The sequence below is a fragment of the Nicotiana tomentosiformis genome, chromosome 5 (genome assembly GCF_000390325.3).
Source record: "Nicotiana tomentosiformis chromosome 5, ASM39032v3, whole genome shotgun sequence".
Lineage (NCBI taxonomy): Eukaryota > Viridiplantae > Streptophyta > Magnoliopsida > Solanales > Solanaceae > Nicotiana > Nicotiana tomentosiformis.
In genome coordinates, this window is record NC_090816.1 from 24,741,741 (window position 1) to 24,760,665 (window position 18,925).

The 18,925-nt window shown below is 41.2% G+C and overlaps 1 protein-coding gene across 1 annotated transcript; it reads left to right on the forward strand.

Moving 5' to 3' along the window:
- Positions 1 to 16,619: 16,619 nt before the first annotated feature.
- Positions 16,620 to 18,455, forward strand: LOC138892039 (uncharacterized). The gene is made up of 3 exons (XM_070175730.1): positions 16,620 to 17,181; positions 17,242 to 17,721; positions 17,977 to 18,455. The coding sequence occupies exons 1-3, from the start codon at positions 16,620 to 16,622 to the stop codon at positions 18,453 to 18,455; spliced, it is 1,521 nt and encodes a 506-aa protein (XP_070031831.1).
- The last annotated feature ends 470 nt before the right edge of the window (positions 18,456 to 18,925 follow it).

The following is an 18,925-nucleotide window of genomic DNA, read 5'->3' on the forward strand; positions in this document are numbered from 1 at the left end:
GTAAGAGCGTCAATAAGCAGAAACCTTATATGCTGGAATGAAACATGAAGCCTTCCCAAAGTATGTTAGAGACAGTGATAATTTTAGGAGCATAATATATTTACATGTGATTCGTATCTGTAAAATTCTTAACCCTAACACGTTTGTTACCTCTTATAAAGTAAGCTTATGGTGGTTGGTTTGTGGTGTAACTGGCAACACATCATTACTTCACCAGATCTAAGGGAAAGGTAGCAATAGCTAACAATGATGAAATTGAGCTGGTCAGTGACGACCCCCAGGGTGAGCCAGTTGAGCAAGAGTCAGAGGAAGTAAGAAGATTGAAACAACAATTGTCTGATGTGTATCAGGCTTGGTCTCCGGTCAGCCTTCGCCTCAGGGTCCCTTAGAAGGAACTTCCACCGTACCCCTGTCTACTCAACCACCGTTCCATGAAACGAGCGATTTCATTCTACCACCAGGGTATGTTCCAAACTATAGTTTCCATGATGCCCCTGGTACTTCTAATGTGCGACCTCCAGTCGCACCGGTCAGGAACACCCCTTTCATCGTGTCTGGCACACCGGTATTTACAATCTCGCCACCACCTCCTGTGACGAGGCCAAACAGCGAGCCACCATCTCATGCTTATGATGGCCAATACTACTCTCCAAATATGGCTTTCAGGGTCTCGGCTCCGTACAATCAGACTCCTCAGTACGAGTCACTAGTGGAAAATAAAAAGCCTGCCAAGACGGGTGAGCCGGATGAGATGGACAAGAAAATGAAAAGTCTTGAATAGAACATAAAGAACATACAAAGACTAGGTGGTCACATAAGTGTTTCATTCAGTGATCTATGCATGTTTCCTCACATCCATTTGCCACTAGGGTTCAAGACCCCAAAATTTGAGAAATATGATGGACACGACGACCCTATCGCCCACTTGAAAAGGTACTGCAACTAGTTGAGGGGTGTAGGTGGAAAAGAAGAATTGCTGATGGCTTATTTTGGGGAAAGCCTTGTGGGGGTAGCCTCTGAATGGTTCATTGACCAAGATATCTCCCACTGGCATGTCTGGGATGACATGGCCTAGGCCTTCGTCAAACAATTCCAGTACAACATTGATATTGCACCAGATCGCAATTTCCTGTCCAATATGAAGAAAAAGCTGACTGAAAGCTTTAGGGAGTATGCCATCAAGTGGAGGGAGCAAGCGGCTAGAGTTAAGCCACCTATGGTGTAATGACCCGACCAGTCATTTTGAGAGTGTTGTCCCCGAACCCCTATTTGTTTCTCCCCCTATTTTATTTTTATGGTTACGTAACTTGCCGGGAGGATTTGCTTTTGGTTTTGGAGTGAAATGGGACACATAGTCCTTAAAAAGGGAAGTTTATGTCGTAGGATTTGACCGTAGTTTGAATTATATGAAGACAACTCCAGAATAGAGTTTCGATGATTCCAATAGCTCCGTATGGTGATTTTGGTCTTAGGAGCGTGTTCGGATGTTGAATTGGAGGTCCGTAGGTCATTTTAGCGTCAACTGGCGAAATCTGAAAAATTGGATAATTTTTGGAAAGTTTGACCGGGAGTAGAATTTTTGATATCGGGGTCGGATTCCGATTCTAGAAGTTGGAGTAAGTCCGTAATGTCAATTATGATTTGTGTGCAAAATTTGAGGTCAATCAAACTTGATTTGATAGGTTTCGGTGTCGGATGTGGAAGTTAGAAGCTCAAAAGTACATTAGGCTTGAATCGATGCACAATTCGTGGTTTTAGCATTGTTTGATGTGATTTTAAGGCTCGACTAAGTTTTTATGATGTTTTAGAACTTGTCGGTATAATTGGTTGAGGTCTCGGGGGCCTCGGGGGTGATTTGGACCATGTTCGGCACATTTCGGAACTTTGAAGAACTGCTGGAGATGCTGATTTTGTTGGTGTCTGGTTTCCTTCATCGCATTCATGAGGGAGGTCTCACATTCGCAAAGGGTATCTGAGAGGCAGACGAGGTTTGTTCTTCGCGTTCGCGAAGATGGCCACGCGTTCGTGAAGGTGTAGGAAGATGTTCACCGCGTTCGCGTATGAGGGGTCGCGTTCGCGTAGGTTTGGGCTCAGTATACATCGCGTTCGTGTGGAGGATATCGCGTTCACAAAGAGGAATGTGGCAGCTGAGAATTTTTGTGCTTCGCGAACGCGAGGCACATTCCGTGTTCGCGAAGAAGAAATACCTGGGCAGTAGTATTAATTTCAAAATCGAGGTTTTTCTCCCATTTTCATTTTTAGTATCCTTAATTTCTTCATTAATTAAGGAATTGGGTTGAGAAATTGGGGGGAAAAGGAGGAAAAAAAATCCTTAGGCCGAATTTTGAGGTTTTGATCAAGATTTTTGTATAGGATTTGAGTAATTTTGGTATGGGTAAACTTGATATCGAATGGGTGTTTGTATTTTATGACTTTTACCCGATTCCGAGACGTGGGCTCGAGTAGACTTTTTGGGGTAATTTTTCAATCCTTTGCTAAAGTCGTAGATTTATGATCTAAATTAGTTTCTTGTAGTTGTATTCATGATATGTAATTGCTTTTGGCTAACTTAGGGCCATTCAGAGTCGAAAAATCGAGGGAAAGGCATCCTTATCGATTGATTGAGCGAGATTTGAGGTAAGTGACTTGTCTAACCTTGTGTGGGGAAAATCCCCGTAGGGCTTGGTACTATTGTAACAATTTGTGATATATGAGCGCCGTGTACGCGAGGTGACAAGTGTGTACACGGGCTAATTGTAAAAATTCCGGTTCTTGCTGAGTAGATTTCTTTTAAATTCCTTAACTGAGTTGTCTTAGCGTGTGTAGCTGTCATGTTTAGCCTAGTATCGCATGTCTACATGTCTTAACCTTTTTACTTCAAATTCATGCAACATGCTTAGTTGAATTACCTGTTTCCTTGATTATTGTATTCGGTCATTAACTGTAGGATCCCTTGCCGTAAATTCGTGGTTCCATAATTTATGAGTTGTATATTTACTTTGGGACTACGAGACAGTACCTCGGGAGATCCCCCTGTCTTGCATATATACTTTGGGACTATGAGGCGGTACCTCGGGAGATCCCCCTGTCTTGTATATTTACTTTGGGACTACGAGGTGGTACCTCGGGAGATCCCCCTGTCTTGCATGTTTACTTTGGGACTACGAGATCTCCTGTCTTGCATATTTACTTTGGGAATACGAGGTGGTACCTCAGGAGATCCCCCTGTCTTGCATATTTACTTTGGGACTACGAGGCGGTACCTCGAGAGATTCCCCTGTCTTGCATATTTACTTTGAGACTACGAGGCGATACCTCAGGAGATCCCCCTGTCTTGCATATTTACTTTGGGACTACGAGGCGGTACCTCGGGAGATCCCCCTGTTTTACATATTTACTTTGGGACTACGAGGCGGTAACTCGGGAGATCCTCCTGTCTTACATATTTACTTTGGGACTACGAGGCGGTACCTCGGGAGATCCCACTGTCTTGCATATTTACTTTGGGACTACGAGGCAGTACCTCGGGAGATCCCTCTGTCGTGCATATTTACTTTTGGGACTACGAGGCGGTACCTCGGGAGATCCCCCTGTTGAGCATTTATATTTGGGTTATGAGGCGATACCTCGGGAATTCCCCCTGTCATGCATATTTACTTTTGGGACTATGAGGCGGTACCTCGGGAGATCCCAGTGTTGAGCATTTACATTTGGGTTACGAGGTGATACCTCGGGAGCGGTCCTGTTGTTTACCTCTATTTGATGTGCTGTTATTTTCTGAAATTTCTCATTGTTTAAATTCCCAGTCATTTCAAAATATTATTATATCTTCTGCCTTGCTTATCGTTTTAAACGAGTAGGGCTCTGACCTGACCTCGTCACTACTCTACCGAGGTTAGGCTTGGCACTTACTGGGTACCGTTGTGGTGTACTCATACTACACTTCTGCACATCTTTTTGTGCAGATCCAGATTCTTTCTACCAGACCAGATACCAGTGAGTTGGACTTTACGTGGAGACTTCAAGGTATATCTGCTAGCATCCGCATACCTCGGAGTCCCCCCTATTCTTATTATGTTGTTTCCCTTATTCTATTTAGACTTTGATGTATAGACATTTAATAATTTTTCTTAGAAGCTTGTGACTTATTTCTACCGGATTTTGGGAGTTGTAATTATTTAAATCGCAGATTCTATTTATATATCATGTGTTGAGATTGGAGTTCAGTTTATTATTCCCTTATTCCGCAAATTGTTAGGCTGACCTAGTCTTAGAGACTAGGTGCCATCACGTCCTCCTATAGAGGGAAATTGGGGTCGTGATACATGGATAACCACAAGTTGATCACTGTTTTCCTGGAGGCTCAAGAGCCTGATTACTTTCAAAACATGATGTCTGCGATGGGTAGAACTTTTGCAGAAGCAATTAAAATAGGGAAAATGGTCGAAAATGGCCTCAAGACGAACAGAATTGTAAGTCAAGCTACTCTCAAATCCACCACCCAGGAAATCCAAAATGGGCCGGGAAGTTTGGCAAATAGAAAGAAGAGAGAAGAAGGGTCCATGATGACCCCGAGATCCAGGGAAGTTCAAAGAGGGGCATCACACCCTTATGTGCAAGTTTAGCAGGGGCAATCCAGCTCCTCAACATTATTATCCCCCGCCAATTCCTTAATACTCCGTGGACCCACCACATTATACAGTGTTTAATGCTCAGTCCTATGCTCGGCCTCCCAATCAACAGGTACGGGCACCATCTCCAAGGATCCCCCGGCCTCAGCAGCAAAAGTTTTGGGCACCCTACAATGCTCGTCCCAGGCAGAATTATGGTCGAGAGTAGAGGCCAGTGAAAAAATTCACTCCATTGTCTGAATCATTCTTTAGTCTATTCCAGAAGTTGAAGCAGATGGGCGTGATTGGACCCATCGCTCCCCACCATATGCATCCCGATTCATATAGATTTCAAGCAAATGGTAGATGTGACTATCATTCAGGTGTCCCGAGGCATAGCCCTTATGACTATTGTACTCTGAAAAGAACCATCGAAAGACTCATCACTGAATGTTTGATTATGGTAACGAATGGCGAAGACCCTCCTAATGTGACAAACAACCCGTTGCCAGCACATAATGATGTTTATTTTATGGGAATGATTGGCCGAGATCAAGAATACAAGTCGGTTGGTCGAGCAGAAATGATAGTGGGAATGATTTAAGAAGGAACAGGACTGGAAGTAAGTCCAAGCCGAGATGTGCCGTTGATTGTGAAAGGCGCCCAGAGATCAGAGAAGGCAACGTTATTTGTTCCAAAAATATCGAGGTTGGAAGTTTGCTCCAATGTTCCAAGCCCAAAGTTGTATTTCCTTAGAGGCCACCCTATCACAAGGCAGAATCAGGGCGGTTTGAAGGGTATAACAGAGCCGATCATAATCAAGCATGCCATACAACCCCGTGTGACAAACACTAAAACCATTCCTTGGAACTACAACAAAACTGTAGTGACCTACAAAGGCAAGGAAATCATAGAAGAAGTGGGGGAAACTTGAGGTTTGAATCGATCGGGGAGGTGTTACTCTCCAGAAGAGTTGAGGAAGGCCAAGCAAATCAGAGAAGGCCAAATGCCAATAAAGAAACCAGTCACTGAAGAAGAGGCGAAAAAGTTTTTGAAAAAGATGAAAGTTCAGGATTACTCATTCACTGACCAATTGAGAAAGACTCGTGCCCAAATCTCTCTGCTATCTCTTCTCGTACACTCAGAAGAGCATGCCCGTGTACTAACCAAGATCCTGAATGAGGCACATATCTCAGAGAAGACCATCGTGAATCAGTTAGAGAAGATGGCCAACAAATATTTTAAGATAAATAGAATCTCCTTTACTGATGATGAACTCCTTGAGGAGGGAGCCGAGCACAATAAGGCTTTGTACCTGACTGTTAAATGTAAAGGGAATTATGTAAAGTTAGTCATGGTTGATGGAGGCTTGAGTGTAGATGTACGCCCTCTTTCTACCTTGCAAAGCATGAAGTTCAATACAGACAGAATCCAACCCAGCAATGTTCGTATCCGGGCTTTTGATGGCTCAACAAGAGATACCATTAGGGAGATCAACCTCACCATGACGATTGGGCCGGTTGATTTTGAAATTGTCTTCCAAGTAGTGGACATGGAAACTTCTTATAACTTTCTTCTTGGAAGGCCATGGATCCATACGGCCCGAGCTGTTCCATCCACCTTGCATCAGATGCTCAAATTCGAACATGACATACAAGAAATTATTGTTCATGGAAAAGATGAGTCATCCATTTATAAAGACCCATTAATCCCTTGTATTGAGGCCAAAGAAGGGTGTGAGTCCATTGTCTATCAGGCTTTCAAAGTGGTTGCTGTGGACCATGTTGAGGAAGGAAAGCCCATTATACATCCTCGTCTTTCCGCCACATCTGTAATGGTGGCTGCACTTATGCTGAGACAAGGTTATGAGCCAGGAAAAGGCTTGGGGAATCATTGCAAGGAATTTCAGAACCTATTTCTCCGTTCAGTAACAAGGGTACTTTTGATTTAGGCTTTAGGCCAATACAAGCAGACGAAGACAAAGACAAGCACCGCAAAAAGCATGGGTGGGTCTGGCAGCAACCTATCCCTCACATTTTCTACACGTTTGTCAAGCCACGACTCCAAGAGGGTCATAATTCATCGGCCCAGGAAAACATTGATGAAATTTGCCATGGCCCCAGTCAGATGTTTTCTGAAGTGAATATGATACAGGTTGGTGAAGGCACTAGTAGTGCCGATATGCAACTAACTGGCCCAAACACCATGCTCAACAACTTGGAAGAAACTTCTCTCCCCACAAGGAAGGAGTCTTGGTAGTTTGCTTTTGCAACTTCTTCTTTGTATTTTGGGTTACTTTCAGGGTTGTAATCTAAACATCTCAGTATGATTTTTTTTGTTTTGATGTTAACCCTTATGTCCTTTCAAATTCAATGAAATGCAGTTCAATTTCGTATTTAGTTTTGTATAATTACCTTTTCCTAATTCCTATCATTTTGTTTCCATTTTAGTTTTGTTAATGCTAGCTTTAATAACATGACATGCATGCAGAATTCATGCTCAGATCTTAAAAAACTTTCTAATTTCGAAATAATGCATTAAGAGGTCGAATATGATGAGGATGAGGCTGTTGAGGAAATAAAAAGAGATTTGGAATAATTTGAAAACAAGCCTAAGTCCAACCTCAATGAAACTGAGCCAATTAATATCGGAAGTCATGAAGAAGTTAGAGAAACAAAGATAAGCATTCACACTGAACAAAAAAATCAGAGATGCCTTGATTCAACTTTTATTTGAATACGAAGATGTGTTTACTTGGTGTTATGATGATATGCCAGGTTTAAGTGCTGATCTAGGGATTCATAAGCTTCTAACGTATCCTAATTTTCCACCAGTCCAACAAAATCAACGAAAATTTAAAACAGACATGAGTGAAAAAATCAAAGAGGAAATAATGAAGCAACTGAGCGCCAATGTGATCAGAGCTGTACGATACACCACCTGGGTGGCAAATGTTGTGCCTGTGCCAAAGAAGGATGGAAAAACCAAAGTCTGTGTTGACTACAGGGACCTGAAAAAAGCAAGTCCAAAGGATAATTTTCCTTTACCAAACATCCATATTCTTGTAGATAATTGCGCATTGCATGAGATATAATCGTTCGTGGATTGCTATGCTGCGTACCACTAGATTCTAATGGATGATGATGACACAGAAAAGACCGCTTTCACCACTCCATCGGGTACTTATTGTTACATGGTCATGCCATTTACTTTGAGGAATGCAGAGGCAACTTACATGAGGGCCATGAATACTATTTTACACAACATGATGCACCAAGATATTGAAGTATATGTTAATGATGTCATCATAAAATCAAAGACATAGGCTGATCTTGTACGTGATTTGAAAAAGTTCTTCAAACGACTGCGAAGGTATGACCTTAAACTTAATCCAGCCAAGTGTGTATTTGGGGTTCTGTATGGGAAGCTCCTCAATTTTATAGTCAGCCAGAGAGGCATCGAATTGGATCCATCTAAGATAAAGTCCATTCAAGATCTGCCACCCCCGAAGAACAAAACTGAAGTCATGAGTTTGCTCGAGATATTGAACTACATCAGTAAGTTCATTGCTCAGCTCACAACCATGTGTGAGCCCATCTTTAAGTTGCTGAAAAGGATGCTGCTATCAAGTGGACGGATGATTGCCAAAGCGCTTTTAACAGGATAAAAAATTATCTATCAAAACCCCCTGTACTGGTCCCACATGAACCTGGTAGGCCTTTGTTTTTATATTTATTGGTGATGGATAATTCCTTTGGATGCATTATGGGGAAACATGATGCGATAGGCAAAAAGGAACATGCAATCTATTATTTGAGCAAGAATTTCACCAATTATGAAGTTAAGTATACCCTTTTAGAAAGGACATGTTGTGCCTTGACTTGGGTCGCTCAGAAGCTGAGGCATTATCTTTTGGTTTACACTACTTACCTCATATCTAGAATGGATCCTTTAAAGTACATCTTCCAAAAGCCAATGCCCAATGGCAGGCTCTCAAAATGGAAAATTTTGCTCACAGAATTTGACATCGTCTATGTCACTCGCACCGCAATGAAAGCACAGGCTTTGGTAGATCATTGGCAGAGAATCTAGTTGATGATGATTACAAGCCACTGAGCACATACTTCCCAGACGAAGAGGTCAACTCAATAGAGGAAGTAGTTCCAGAAGATAGCCATGTATGGGAAATGTATTTTGATGGGGCGGTCAATATCAAAGGATTTGGGATCGGGGCAATCATCATCTCACCTATTGGACAATATTACCCTGCAACAACACGACTTCCATTCTTCTATACCAATAATATGGCAGAATACGAGGCTTGTATCATGGGTCTAAAAATGGCCCTCGATCTGGATGTGCATGAACTATTGGTTATGGGAGATTCTGACTTGCTTATCCGGCAAGCCCAAGGCGAATGGGAGACTCGAGACATCAAGCTTATTCCATACAGACAATGTGTGCAAGACTTGAGCAAAAGATTCAAATCCATCGAGTTCAGGTACATTCCCAGGTTTAAAAATGAGCTAGCCGACACCTTGGCTACCTTAGACTTGATGCTACCTTATCCAAGCAACACTCATATTGATCCATTGGAAATCCAAGTTCGGAATAAACACGGTTACTGCAATACAATTTAGGCAGAACCAGATGAAGAACCATGGTATCATGACATAAAACGATTCCTGAAAATAAGGGAGTACCCAGAGCATGCCAAGGGAGATCAAAAAAGAACTATAAGGCGGCTCGTTGGTGGTTTCTTCCCGAATGGGGAAATTTTGTACAAAAGGACCCTAGATTTAAACTTGTTGAGATGCATAGATTCCATAGAAGCTGAACAGATCATGAGTGAAGTGTATTCAGAGGTATGTGGGCCTCACATGAATGGATATGTTTTGGCAAAGAAGATTCTATGGTAGGGTATTATTGGCTTACTATGGAGCGAGATTGTTTCAGTTTTGTTTGCAAGTGTCACCAATGCTAGATTCATGGCGACATGATTCACTCACCTCCGTCGGAGTTGCATCCTCTGTCCTCTCCTTGGCCTTTGGTTTCTTGGGGAATGGATGTTATTGGGCCCATCGAGCGAAAGACTTCAAATGGGCATAGATTCATTTTGGTCTCCACTGATTACTTCACCAAGTGGGTGGAGGCAGTTACTTTCAAAGCATTCACCAAAAAAGCAGTGGTAGACTTCGTTCATTCCAACATCATCTATCGTTTTGGTATCCCAATGACCATTATCACTGACAATGCGGCCAATCTAAATAGTCATCTGATGAAGGAGGTACGTGAGCAATTTAAAAATGTGCATCACTATTCTACCCCTTACCGACCAAAAGCCAATGGAGCCGTTGAAGTGACAAACAAGAACATCAAGATGATTCTCATGAACATCATCCAAGGGTCCAGATAATGGCATGAAAAGTTGCTTTTTGCTCTTTTGGGATACCGCACAATTGCTCGCACATTTATTGCTGCAACTCTGTATTTGCTGGTATGCAGAACAAAAGCTGTAATACTAAACGAAGTCGAACTTCCCTCTCTCCGGATCATTGTGGAATCAGAGATTGAAGATACAGAATGTGTAAAGACCCGTTTGGAACAACTGATGGTGATTGATGAAAAACGGCTAGCAGTAGTATGTTTCAACCAATTATACCAGCAAATAATGGCACGTGATTACAACAAGAAAGTGCGTCCATGGCACTTTGAGGTAGGCTAACTCATTTTGAAATACATTCTTCCACACCAAATAGAAGTTAAAGGAAAGTTTGCCCCGAACTGGCAAGGACCCTACATCATCAAGAAAGTGTTACCAAAAGGGGCCTTGCACTTAGTATATGAAGAAGGACGGGTACCAGACATGACTATTAACACAGATGCAGTCAAAAGATATTAGGTTTGATATATACCCACTGCGGAACTTTCACGCATGTTTTTCTCAAATCGAGATGACGAAGGCTATCATTGCTCACTATCCCAAATAGGTGTCACCCTTTTGTTAACCCTTTTGAGCCGTATTTATCTTCTTTGTTTTCCCTCTTTTTGGAACCTCTGTACTTGTAAAAACAAAAACAAAAAACAAAAACAAAAAAAGAGAAAAAATAAAAAAAATCAAACAAATCTTCTGAGTTAGTGAACTACGTCCAACCTGATTCCGAAAGAATACGTAGGAAGCCTTACCCTGGGTTCGGTCATATCACAACAAGAAATCCATATCCCTAATACTCCAAAATTGGGGCAGAAGTTTGTTTTATTTTTACGGTAATTCTATAAAAAGTTCCAAAAGTTGTAATTTAGTTCTAGATTCTTTTTACCTTTTCCCGTTAAGGCTTTCTGATCAATTGTTGAGAGTGTTGAAATCACCATGTCAATGGTGTTGGACAACCTGCCGCATGCAGTACCTTAGTCAAAAAAACAAAAGAAGAAGAAATGAGAGAGTCTTATCGATGAAAACCCGTATTGGTACCATAAGGCGACAGTGAGCAGAGAGATAAGAGTCTTATTGGTGAAAACCCATACGAGCACCACGAGGCGATAGAAAGTAGAGAAATGAGAGAAGTCAGTTAGCGAGAACCCATAAAGGGCGTTACTACCCGACTGAGGGTCTTTGATATTTCGGCATGAGTACAACTAAGACAGTTTCAAGATGAATGTTTACGACATATTTTGAGAATTAGACAGTTCAGACGGATCAGGCATCCAATCCAAAATGCATATCGTGGTTCATTGAAGTTTGCATAAACCTCAAGATAAGTCTCCCTATTCCTCTCCCCGAAAAGGACATCTTTTGTTTAAACACAATTATTTTTCACTTTAAATCATTCTTATATTTTTACCCATAATTTTCTTTAAGTCCCTTTCGGTCTAATCTTGCATAAAAAACGAAGCAAAGAAATGGCTGCAAAACTGGCTACAGTTTCCCCATAATATCGAGCATAATTTAGAGCATATACGACATCGACAAAGGCACACATCCATCTGTGATCTCTTTTGATAAGCCGAACAAAGTGTCTCAAAAAAACCGAAAAGGTTGCCTAAGCAAGACTTGCTTCATGGAAAAAGTAGATAAGCACTACACACACAAACTGGTACTAGGTGCAAGACAACTGAGTTCGATTTTAAAGGAACATTGCCTTGCTTTAGGGGCAAGGATTAGCTGTACCTTGGACATCCGGGTATGAAACAGTCAGGGGCAGCATTAGAAAATCGAGGTCTCCAGAATGCAATACAGAGTATCCGAGCACCGAAGTACCACACTGATATAATTAGTTCTTCAACAGCGGAGTGGCCGTGAATTCAAACTACGCAGGGCATCAAGGCCACAAACCGAACCACCACTTTGAAAACTCACAAATATTTCTTTATTTGAAACAGGAACAAAGCAGTACAAAATGGCGATTTCAAAGGACGAATGTCACCAAACGTAAGCTCCTCAAAATCATGCATCACTACTGTTCACACCTCCCATTTTTGTAGCTTAACTCAGGTAAAAACTTTTCTCCTGGGGGGATCCAGCTCATAGTTTCGGGTAGAAGTACTCTTCGCTCGGGATGTTGTATGTAGCTTAACTCAGGTAGAACCGTTTCTCCTAGGGGGATCCAACTCATAGTTTCGAGTAGAATTACTCTTCGCTCAGGTTGTTTTATGTAGCTTAACTCAGGTAGAACCATTTTGCCTGGGGGGGGATCCAGCTTATAGTTCCGGGTAGAAGTACTCTTCGCTCAGGTTGTTTTAAGTAGATTAACTAAGGTAGAACCTTTTCTCCTAGGGGGATCCAGCTCATATTTTCGGGTAGAATTACTCTTCGCCCATGCTTGCTTTTTGTAGCTTAACTCGGGTAGAACCTTTTCACCTAGGGGGATCCAGCTCATATTTTTGGGTAGATATACTCTTTGCCCAAGCTTGCTTTTTGCAGTTTAATTCGGGCAAAACTTTTTTTCCCCTAGAGGGATTCAAAATTTTATATGTAATATAGGGTACCAACCCCTGGTTACATTTCCTTTCAGTAATACAGGGTACCAATCCCTGGTTACATTCCTTATCAGTAATAACATGGTGCCTACCCCTAGTTACATTTCCTTTTAGTAATTCATGGCGCCAATCCTTGGTTATATTCCTCTCCGCGATATAGGGCACCAACCTCTAATTACGTTTTCTTTCAATAATATAGGGTACCATCCCCTAATTCTATTTCCTGGGGAGAAAAATTTTGTTCATCTTTTATGATTTTGCAGGACCCTGTCATAAAGTACAAATTGTGACGATTAAAGCTTGCAGTTTTAGTTCTCGTAAAAAAAAAGTGGTCTTTCGATCACAAGATAGTTAGAGTTAGCTTTGATAATGCATTAGCAACCCTTGAAACCACCCGACCGGTAGTTGCGATCTAGCGCGTCGTTCAGCGGTTTGAGACTTTGAGTAGCTTTACTTCAGGTATTATAACTTGTACGTGTGGTCGGAATTGAACTTCGGAAAGTTCGAAGTTGATTTGGGAGAAAAACTCTAATTTCGAAAGCTTTAAGTTGGAAGAACTGGCTAAGGTTGGACTTTTGAGTAAACGACCACGTAATCAAGATTTGAAGGTTCCGATAGGTTCGTATGATATTTTGTATTTGAGCGTATGTTCGGGTTGAGTATCGGATCACCCGGGAGCAATTCGACACTTATTATGGAAAGTTGGCATTTTCGAAAGTTTTAGAATTTCATAAGTTTGGTTTGAAGTTGATTTTTATGTTATCCATGTATGTTTGGAGTTCCGAGCCTCAACATAGGTTTGTATCATAATTTTTGACTTGTACGCAAAGTTTGGTGTCATTCCGGAATGTTTTGGTATGGTTCGGACACGTTCGTCGAAGTTTGAATGTTGGAAAGTCGAAAGAAAGGTTTTGGCCATTGATTTGTAATTTTGACATTGTTTGGCATGATTTGAGGCCTCGACTAAGTTCGTAATGTGTTTTGGGACGCGTTGGTATGTTTGGTCAATGTCCCGGTGGCCTCGGGTGCGAATCGGATTGGAAACGGATCGTGTTTGGACTTGAGAGAGGTGTTGAGACAGCTGGGATATGCTGCAATCGCACCTGCGTGTTGAGGGCAGCAAGTACGAGCCCGCAGGTGCGGCGTTGTAGCCACAGAAGCGACAATTGGAGTGAGCTGGGGTGGCTGCAGATGTGAGGGTATTTTCGCATCTCTGAGCCCGCATATGCGAAGGGTTCTCCATAGAAGCGAAAAACGAAAAGGGCAGCTGGGTCGCAGAAGCGGAAGATATCCGCACGTGCGGTCATGCAGGAGCGGAAATTGGTCTGCAAAAGCGGATTTTCCTGGCTTGGGGGGGGGGGGGGAACCTCACCTGCGATGGATTTTTCTGCAGGTGCGGCTGGTGTTCCGCAGGTGCGGAAAGCTGGCTGGGCGGATTGTTTAAAAATCGGGGTTTTGCTCATTTCACTCATTTTCTCTCTTGGTTTGGGCGATTTTTGGAGAGCTTCAAGTGGAGGTTTTCATCATCTATGGCAAGGTAAGTTATCCCACATATTGTAAGTTAAATACATGGATTCTATAAGGATTTAAACATGGAAATTAGTAGAAATTGTGGGGTTTATTTTTGGTAGAAAACCTAGAATTTGGTATTTTTGGAATTTGACCACGAAATTGGACATGGAATTAGGAATAAATTATATATTTGAGTTCGTGGTGTTATGGGTAAGTTTCGGAATCCGGGCACGTGGGCCCGAGGGCTTTGTTGGCTTTTGAGCGAAGTTGGGAACCATTATAAATTGTTAAATTATACGTATTGTGGTATATTTTGATTGGTTTGCACGTTGTTTGACTAGTTTTTAAGATACGGGCATCAGGTTGAGGTGTTTGACTGGTGTTGGAGCCGGTTATAGAACTACAGAGCGAGATAAGTGTCTTGTCTAACCTTGTGAGGGGGAATTTACCCCGTAGGTGTTATATTGTTATGTGCAACTAGTTGTGGGTGCTACGTACACATGAGGTGACGAGAGTCCGTACGTAGATAAAGCATGTTTATGTCCGGGTAGACTTAGGATCTTATCATGTAATATTTTGGAATTATTTGAACTCATTCTGATGGCTTAATTAATTGAAGTTATAACTGAATTTGATTTAGAAATAAATATATGTATAATAGGCTGAGCCTTAACGCTTTGAGTTGTGGGCGAGGTATTTGAGAAACGATAAAGATTATATTCGTTATGTACTCATGTACTGTATTGTAAATACATGTCTCGAAATTCGGTAACTTCATTCCTTTCTTGTGGAGTGGGTCGAATGCATCGGCAGTATAATAGATGCATCTATGGTTCGTACCGCTTGATGATGGTAGGCTATAATCTTGTGTTTTAGTCGCTTATTACATTCTAATTTACTGCACTTTAATTGAGTTTGAGCGTTAATTGCTAGTGTTTTGCACTAATTATGTGTTTTATGCCTTGTAGGAGTGATTCCAAGCTATGTAGATGTTATGGAACTAATTAGAGCTAATTGGAGCTTTGGAGTCAGAGTAAAAGCCCAGATAAAAATAAGCCAGAATCGTGTTCGGGGGTCGAGGATCACTTCTGGGTGTCAAATTCAAGGAAGAATAATCTGTTGAAAAATGCACTGGTGCGGCGCACTGGGCGACGCACAGTGCGACGCATCAGTGTAAAAATCTATCATAAAATAGCAAATTTCAGAGACTGGGTTTTTGGGGTATGTCAGGAAAAAGCACTAATGCTATGCACCCTGCTACGCACAGTGCGGCACATGAAAAGCAATAAGCTTGCAAGTTTTCCTATTTCGGCTAGAAAAGGGTAATTTCATTTGGGCCTGACCCTACTTGGTATAAATACATGGAAAACGGTATTTTTTAGACTTTTGACACATCTAAGACCTAAGGAGGCTATAGAAAAGGTGGAGAAGCCAAAGCAGAAGGAATTCATCATTCAATCCTTACTCAAGACAAGAGTTTGGATCGTTTAATGCTTTTCTTTATATTTGTGATGAATTACTCCATATCTATGGAGTAGTTCTCTTTAGGGATTGATGAATTTGGTGTTTTGATGATTGTTTGTGGATATTAACTCTAGTTTTTATGTATTGAATTGTTTTGGGTGATTTAATTATTGCATCTATATTCACATGCTCAAGTAATTGAGAGGGGCATAACTTGTGATGTTTTTGCACCATCTTGTTGGTTGAATTCATTGATTCTTCTTAGTAATTGAAAGAGGCTAGTTGAATTATTATTTAGACCTAGTTAGGAGGATAATCGAAAGATGTTCTCCTAAAGACCAGTCCATTACGAATTTGTGCATATCTTCACCGAGCATAAACTAGTTCATATTGTGGGGTTGAGACTTATTCGAGAGAGGAGTTTTTACTAAATGTTTAACTAATAATTAAGTGAATTCGAGAGACTCACTTGAACATTAGAAGTGAATTAACGAGAATTAAATCCCAGACAATTATCTTGCACCTATCCAATTAACCCCTATTTTCTCCTATTGATATCTTCTTTGCTTAATTTTGTTCAATTGTCATTAGTCAATTAGATCTAGAGTCTTAGTTAATTTTAGTTCTTAATCATATAATATCAATTGTTGATCATCTTGGATAGTAATAAAATTATAAACTACGATAATAAATGTTTAACTCCAATCCTTGTGGATACGATATTTTAAATTACTATATTCGACTAGCGAGCATAGTTTAGTGTGTGTTTTGCGCTCGTCAAATTTTGGCGTCGTTGCCTGGGATTGGCAATCAATAGTGTTTGAAATAGTTTGTAGTGCTTATTCAAGAAATTTTTTTTTTAATTTTTTTTTCCTTTTTACGGTTGGTGTTCTTTGACTGTGCGTAGGTTACAGGTTAGATTGGTGCATGACCCGATCTTCTGGGAAGGAATTGCTACCATACGAGTCAAAAATTGAAAAATAACTGTGACAGTTAAGCAAGGAAAGAAATCTCACCGAGACGTTAGAAAAGGTTGGGCAATCCTCAACCAAAGATATGGTTGGAAACAATGAAGATAATGTTAATTTGGCTGCGAGAGAGGCAACCCAACTTAGAGAAAAAGCAGCACGAGATGCTGAAGAAGCAACACTTAGAGATGCACAAATTTCTTATGCGGAGGAGAGGTCTCGAAGAATTAATCAATATCAACCCTTGGGTGCAGACCAGTTCGGAAACATAGGTCCCGGTGCTGGGAGACCACTTGGTGATTACGCTAGGCCAGTCTACAACCAAGGCTTATCAAGTGTGAGACCTCCTCTAGTAGCAGCCAACAATATTGAATTGAAGTTACGGTTGCTCCAAACTCTCCAAAATAGCTGCATTTTCAGAGGAAAGATGAACGAAGATCCAAACAATCATCTAATGGACTTCGAGGATATAATAAACACCTTTCAATATAATGGTGTATCGCAAGATGCAGTTTATCTAAGGGCATTCCCCTTCATATTTAAAGATGATGCAAAGCACTGGCTTCGAAGCTTGCCTAATGGATCGATTAGAACATGGGATGAGATGACCAGAAAATTTCTCGACAAATATTTCTCATCAGCTAAGACGGGCAAGTTTAGAGGGGAAATCCACAACTTCTGTTAAACTGAGACTGAAACGGTGTTTGAAGCTTGGGAGAGGTTCAAAGAAATATTGCGTAAGTGTAAGCATAGTGGAATAGAACTCTGGATGCAACTCCAAGATTTTTGGGATGGATTGACACCAACTTCACGCAGGACATTGAGCAATGCAGCTGGAGGCCCATTGATGAAAATGACTCCAGAGGAGATAGTTATAATTCTAGATGAGTTGTCTGAGGATGAAAATCAGTGGCCCTCTGAAGTTGCTGAAAGAATAAGAACAACGGGTGTTCACCAAGTTGATGCTAACACATCTGTGCAGGTACAGTTTGATGTCATGGCAAAGGAAATAAGGAAGCTAACTTTAGCTTCAATACACAGTGAGCCCACTGCAGCATGTGACATATGTGGAAGAGGACACCCTACTCATGAATGTCAAGCCTCGATCGAGGAAGTTAATGCTGTTGGTAATTACAACTTCAATGCAATGGGTCAGAAGCACCCCAATCTTTCATGGAATTCACCTGGGGGTACAACAAATGCATAGCAACAAAATAACTCCTGATTTCAAGGAGCTCTTGGTTTCATGAATCAGCATAGGCTACCGTTTTAGCCTCAACAACCAATTCAGTCTGGGTTAGAAGATCTGATGAAGTCATTCATTGTCAAGACAGATGAGAGATTAGATGCTCATGGTGCAGCTATGAAAGAACTTGGGACATATTTGCGAAGTTTAGAGTGACAAGTGGGATAAATTGCAACTATATTATCCGAGAGAATCCCAGGTACTCTGCTAGCTGATACTGAAAAGAATCCCAAAGAAACGGTAAATGTTGTGACCTTGAGAAACGGACAAGTATTGAAAGATCCCACTCCAATTCGCAAAAAAGCTGCGCCTGAAAAAGAAAGTGGGAAGGAGCTGAAAATTGAAGATGATGATAAAAAGACTAAGAAGAAGAAACGCAAGAAGGGAGCTGAGAAAAAGAAAAAGAAGGAAACTTCAAGAAGGGAGGAATCCAATGAAGTAAGCAAGCACATGCATGCTTTACCTTTTCCCCAAAATCTCTATAGAGAAAAGCTGGATAAGCACTTTGATAGATTTCTAGAGATGCTGAGACAGGTTAATGTAAATTTTCCATTCATGAAAGTTCTCTCACAAATGCCAGCTTATGCAAAATTCTTGAAGGAGATCCTTACAAAGAAAAGGAAGGTCGAGGAGACATCAGTGGTGAAACTCATAGAGCATTGCAGTGCTATCTTTTAAAATAAACTCTCACAAAAATATAGAGATCCAGGGAGTTTTACTATACCTTGCTCTTTAGGCACTCTTAACTTTGATAAATCTTTATGTGACTCTGGTGCCTCAATTAATCTAATGCCATTGTCTATTTACAGGAAACTGGAGAAGGAGATTGGAGAGATAAGGTCGGTGCCAATATCTTTGTGGAAGGAGTCTTGCGGTGGTTGAATCACTAGGAAGTCAAGTATGAAAAGAAGAAGTCGAGTAGTTTCTTAAAGGAGAGAGTTTAGCTAAAGTGGGAGGGTGGCAGAGTAGCATTTGGGTTTTGTGGTGGGATAGCCACACGCCTTGAGGGAAGTTTAGAGCAATTTGGGAATCGTAACGGACAATGACTAGGACCACATATTTTATTTGGATGCAACATGACTTCGAGTTTGGAATGTATTGACTGACTTTTCAGTTTATTTCAATGGAGAATAAACAGACTTGTTCAC